Source organism: Prionailurus viverrinus, unplaced genomic scaffold, assembly GCF_022837055.1.
Source record: "Prionailurus viverrinus isolate Anna unplaced genomic scaffold, UM_Priviv_1.0 scaffold_33, whole genome shotgun sequence".
In the NCBI taxonomy this organism is placed as follows: Eukaryota; Metazoa; Chordata; class Mammalia; order Carnivora; family Felidae; genus Prionailurus; species Prionailurus viverrinus.
In genome coordinates, this window is record NW_025927604.1 from 2,357,477 (window position 1) to 2,363,476 (window position 6,000).

At 38.6% G+C, this 6,000-nt stretch overlaps 1 protein-coding gene across 2 annotated transcripts in view; it reads left to right on the plus strand.

Annotated features, from left to right (window-relative positions):
- Positions 1–2,357, plus strand: part of SH3YL1 (SH3 and SYLF domain containing 1) — a 40,385-nt gene extending 38,028 nt beyond the window's left edge. For both annotated transcript variants that reach the window (XM_047845114.1, XM_047845115.1), the window contains one exon: positions 1,493–2,357. In XM_047845114.1, the coding sequence (XP_047701070.1) occupies positions 1,493–1,683 (191 nt within the window). In that variant the 3' untranslated portion in view covers positions 1,684–2,357. The remainder of the gene's footprint in view (positions 1–1,492) is intronic.
- Positions 2,358–6,000: the final 3,643 nt, after the last annotated feature.

Genomic DNA, 6,000 nt, shown 5'->3' on the forward strand with positions numbered 1-6,000 from the left:
TATTAACTCCTCAATTCTCAAGGTATTTTTTCCTAATACAAAAGATTCTACACATTGTGTCGAAGCTCTTGTGCGTGTGCAGACACACGTCTTGCTGTGCTAGTTTATCTCTGTTTTGAGAAAAAGGATATAGTAAGCACAGAAATGAAAACAGCCGTGAAGCCTATGGGGAAATGTGCTGAATCAGCAAAATTTGCATGTCAGCTGGAACCCTCAAAACCAAGGCTACACAGCATGATTTTTCTTTTTAACATTTTATTTCATTTTATTTTCATCATGATAAGTCTAATCTCGACCCCTTTCTTCCCCCATCCCTCTACCCACATCTGCTCTGGTGACTGTCAGTTTGTTCTGTATAGTTAAGAGTCTATTTCTTGGTTCTCCCTCCCTCTCTCTCTCTCTTTTTCCTTTCTTTGCACATTTGTTTCTTAAATTCCACATATGAGTGAGATCATATGGTATTTGTCTTTCTCTGACTTATTTCGCTTAGTATTATACTCTCTAGCTCTGTCCTGGAGTATGGTTTTCCAGTGAAATCATGAGCATAGATGTCTAACAGCTACAGTTCAAGGAAGTCATAATGGTTGCTCTGTTAAAAGGGGGGAAATGTGGGGCATCTGGGTGGCTCTTTTGCTTGAGTATCTGACTCTTGATTTTGCCTCAGGTCATGATCCCAGGGTTGTGGGATTGAACCCTGCTTGAGATTCTCTCTCTCTTTCTTCCTCTCCCTCTCCCTCTGTCCCTATCTGCAGCAGCCCCCCCCCCCCCTCAAATAAAAAAAATAAATAAATAAAAGGGGAAGAATGTAAATACAGTTGACCTTTGAAAAATGGAGTGTCGGGGGTTAGGTGCACCAAAGCCCATATAGTTGAAAATCCACATAAAACTTTTGACTTCCCCAAAACTTAACTATTAATAGCCTATCATCGGCCAGAAGCCTTACCAAAAGCATAAGTAGTAGATTATACAACTATAATCTACTATCTATGTAGTACAATCTATGTAGTACAAAATACAACATATTTTGTATGTTATAAGTATCATATGTTGTATTCTTATAATAAACTAAGCTAGATAAAAGAAAATGTTATTAAGAAAGCAAGGAAAATACATTTACAGGGCTATGCTGTTTATCAAAAAATCCACATGTCTGTGCACCTGTGCAGTTCAAACCTGTGTTATTCCACAGTTGGCTTGTAGTGTTACCTTACAGGTTATTCAAAATGCAAACAATTATAACCACAGATATTTGCTAAATACATAGTTAACTATATAATAACATACAGTTTGACTTGTGTGGATTTAGGAAATGTTATTACCAAACATTTGCTCTTTTCAAAGAAGGAAATCATACAGACCACATGCTGTGAATTCTGCCAGAACATCAAGTCCTAAAAAAAAGTTAACTCGTATCTTGGATACACACTCTTCTCAGGGTTTCCCATTAAAAATGTGAATAATTTAAGTAATTTTGTTTGTTTGTTTGTTTTAGGCAATTTGAATCAACCCATAGAAGTGACAGCACTATATTCTTTTGAAGGACAACAGCCAGGGGATTTGAATTTTCAAGCTGGAGACAGAATCACGGTTATATCGAAAACAGATTCTCATTTTGATTGGTGGGAAGGGAAGCTTCGAGGTCAAACTGGCATTTTTCCAGCCAACTATGTTACCATGAATTAAAGTTTATATTGTTTTATTCTTTGAGAATTACAAAACATTTATTTCCACACTGATAGGATTTACTATCCAGTTAAGCAATGTTTAATATATACTTTAAAAATACTTCTCTTTATTCCATAAACTTTTATCCAGTATATAAAAGATTTTTTCTATCAATAAGTGGTTAACTTACATACCTTTAAATACTTTGTACTAATTTTATAATACACTATTTAATAGTTAATATCATCCATTCATCAAGGTCACAGCCCTTTTGTGTTAATTATCAAACATCAATAAACATATGAGCGGCTATGTATACGGTAATTGCCATTATAATTTGAGAATCTTAAAGGTCAGAGCATGAATACCAGTTCATGTTATTTCTATTTGCAAAGTGACCAGAGAAGAAGAAATTAGCTTAATGAGGGCATTAAGTAATCCTTCTAGTTGTAGATACGAACTAGATATATGAATCCTGAAAAATGATCTTTATCTCTTCAAATATTGCATATATGTGTATTGAAAGCAGAAACCTCCTATTGCAAAGAAGTTCAGCCATTCTGCATTCCACAAAGATGACATTAACTTTTCTTCTGTGTGAGGTTATGTTTGTGCATTTCTGGAAGAAGAATCAACTTATGTTGACATGGCCCAGTTGTTCCTAAATAAATGTTTTTTAAATGATAAGTTAATGACTTGATTTTGGTTTCTTTACTTTCTCTGTGTAAAGTTAGAGGCCCTGACGTTTGCCTGAAGGTTAAATAAAACCCACCAGTGCGATTGGCTGCCTAACTTGTTTTCTTTTTGGCTTTACTAATATATACTTAACAAACACAATTATAAAATATTTAAAGGCTACAATGTGATGATACGTATACATACATATACACTAGGGAAGGGTTACCAATGAGTTAATTGGCACACCTGTCATTTCACAAGTTTTTTTGTTGTTGTTTTGTTCCTTCTTTGTTTGGTTTGGTGAGAACACTGAAGTTGTACTCTCTTAGTAAATCCCGATTATTTATGAATATAATACTGTATTGTCAAGCATGGTCGACATGCTGTACGTTAGATCCCTGGAGCTTATTCCTCCCATAGCTGGGAGTTTGTATGCTTTACCAATATCTCCTAATTTTCCCCATCTCCCAGCCCCTGGTAGCCACCTCTCTACTCTCTGTTTCTATGAGTTTGGCTTTTTTAGATTTCCATACAAGTGAGATCATGCGGTATTTGTCTTTTTCTGACTGATTTATTTCACTTAGTATAGTGCCCTCAAGGTCCATCCATATTTTCGCAAATTCCAGGATTTTGTTCTATATGTGTGTCTCACATTTTCTTTATCCATTCAGCCATTAATAGACACTTAAGGTTTTCTATATATAATAACATGTCATCTGTAAACAGTGACAATAGTGTTTGCCCTTTCTAATGTGGCTGCCTTTTTATTCATTCCCTAACTGGAAGCCTGTATTTCTCACTCCCCTTCATGTCCCTTTATTTCTTTTTCTTTCCTAATTACACTTCTAGGACTTCCTATACTATGTTGAACAGAAGTGGCAAGAGCGAGGATCCTTGTTTGTTCCTCATCCTAGAGGAAAAGCGTTCGGATTTTCACTGTTGAGTATGATGATAGCTGTTGCTGGTTACATGTGTGCATATTGTCTAATCTCCACATAGTTTTGAATTTTCCAAGTTTTTTCTTCTTGTGATTTCTTGTGACTGTATTCAGAAAAGATTGCTTGATATAATTTCAGTCTTTTGAAATTTATGAAGATTTGCTTCGTGGCCTGATGTGTGATCTGTCCTGCAGAATGTTGCATGCACACGTGAGCACAATGTGTATCCTGCTGCCGTGGGATGGAATGTTCTGCATGTGTCTGTGGGTCCACCCAGTCGACGTGTAGCCTGGGTCCGGGGTTTCCTCACCGATTTTCTGTCTAGATAATCCACCCACTGTTGGAAGTGGGGGATTGAAGTCTCCACCACCACCACCCATCCGGACTGTATTGCTGTCTATTTCTCCCTTTAAGTCTGTCAATGTCTGCTTTATATAAAACCCTTTTTAAAAAATTTTTGTTTGTTTATTTTTGAGAGAGTGAGAGAGGCAAAGCTTGAGCAGGGGAGGGGCAGAGAGAGAGAGGGAGACACAGAATCTGAAGCAGGTTCCAGGCTCTGAGCTATCAGCACAGAGCCGCACTCAGGGCTTGAACCCACAGACTGCGAGATCATGACCTGAGCTGGAGTTGGCCACTTAACCGACTGAGCCACCCAGGCGCCCCTACATTTATTCATTTTTGAGAGACAGAGAGAGATAGAGTGTGAACAGGGGAGGGGCAGAGAGAGAGGGAGACACAGAATCTGAAGCAAGCTCCAGGCTCCGAGTTGTCAGCACAGAGTCCAACATGGGGCTCGAATTCACAGACAGTGAGATCATGACCTGAGCTGAAGTCGGACGTTCAACAGACTGAGCCACCCAGGCACCCCACTCGTGTGCGTCTTTTAAAGTCTGTTCAGTCACTTATGTCTTTTGATTGATGAATTTAGTCTATTCACATTTGAAATAATGTTTTAATGTTATGGATGTACTATTACCATTTTGTTCATCATTTTGGGGCTGTTTTGTAGTTCTTTTGTTTCTTTCTCTTCTTTTGCCCTCCGCTTTAAGATGATGGTTTTCTTTGGGGCTCCCGGGTGGCTCAGTCGGTTGAGTGTCTGACTCTTGGTTTCGGCTCAGGTCATGATCTTACGTTTCTTGAGTTCAAGCCCCATATTGGGCTCTACCACTGATAGTGTGGAGCCTTCTTGGGATTCTCTCTCTCCCTCTCTCTGCACCTACCCCACTGGCGCTGTCTCTGTCTCTCAAAATAAATAAATAAACTTATTTAAAAAAAAGATGATGGTTTTCTTCATGGGTAGTATGTTTGGGTCCTTTCTCTTTGTCTTTGTGCATTTACTATAGGTTCTGCTTGTGGTTTACCTCAAGGCTTACACACAACTTCTTAGCGTCACAACCACCCATTGCAAGCTGATAACAAATTAACTCTGAATGCATATAGAAGCTTTTTTACAACCCCCCCCCCATTTTGTTTTTGATGTCACAATTTACATCTTTTTACATCGCATATCCATGAAAAATTATTGTATTTATAGTTATTAATACTTTTGTCCTTTAATGCTTATACTAGAGTTCTGTGACTTTCCCCACCACTATTACAATATTAGAATATTCTGAATTTATATATTTACCTTTACCAGTGAGTTGTATTCTTTCATATGTTTTCCTGTTATTAATTAGTGCCCTTTCATTTCACGTTGAAGAACTCCCTTAAAAATTTTTTTTAACCTTTTATTTATTTTTGAGACAGGGAGAGACAGAGCATGAACAGGGGAGGGTCAGAGAGAGGGAGACACAGAATCTGAAACAGGCTCCAGGCTCTGAGCTGTCAGCACAGAGCCCGACGCGGGGCTCGAACTCACGGACCGCGAGATCATGACCCCAGCCGAAGTCGGCCGCTCAGCCGACTGAGCCACCCAGGCGCCCCGTGAAGAACTCCCTTTAATATTTCCTATTAGGCTGTTTAAATGGTGATTAATTCCTTCAGCTTTTGTCTTTCTGGAAAGGTCTTTCTCTCTCCTTCAGTTCTGAAGGACGACTTTGCCAGATACTATATTCTAGGTTAGCAGATTTTTTTTTCCTGTCAGCACCTTGAATATATCACTCTGAAAATGCCCTTCTGGCCCACAACATTTCCGGTAGAAAATTCACTGATAATCAGGGGTTTTCCTTCTACCTAACAGTTTGCTTTTCTCTTGCTACTTTTAAGATTCTGTCCTTGCATTTAATTTCTGGCAATTTAATCAGAAAGTGTCTCAGTGTGGGACTCTAGATGCGTCGCCTTTGGAACTCTGTGTAGGTGTTTCTTTCTTCAGGTGAGGGAAGTTTTCAGCCGCCATTGTTTGAATAAGCATTCTGTCCCTTTTCTTCTCTCTTCTTCCTGGAACCCTCTAATTCATCCATTGGCCTGGTTGATGGTGTCCCATAGATCCTTAATCTGTCTTCACTCTTTTTCATTCTTTTTCTTTTTCTTCTTCTGATTGGAAATTCTGTCGCCCTGCTCTCGAATTTGCTGATTCTTACTTCTGCTTTATCTAGTCTGCTATGAAACTCCTCTATTGAATTTCTCAGTTTGATTACTGTATTCTTTGATGAGGAGAACAAAGGCAAAAGAAATGTAAGTAAAATGAAAGTTCCTTACAATTTGCAGCCCTCATATGTCTTAACCGACTGAGCCACCTAGGTGCCCCAATATTACACTATATGTTAACTAACTAGAG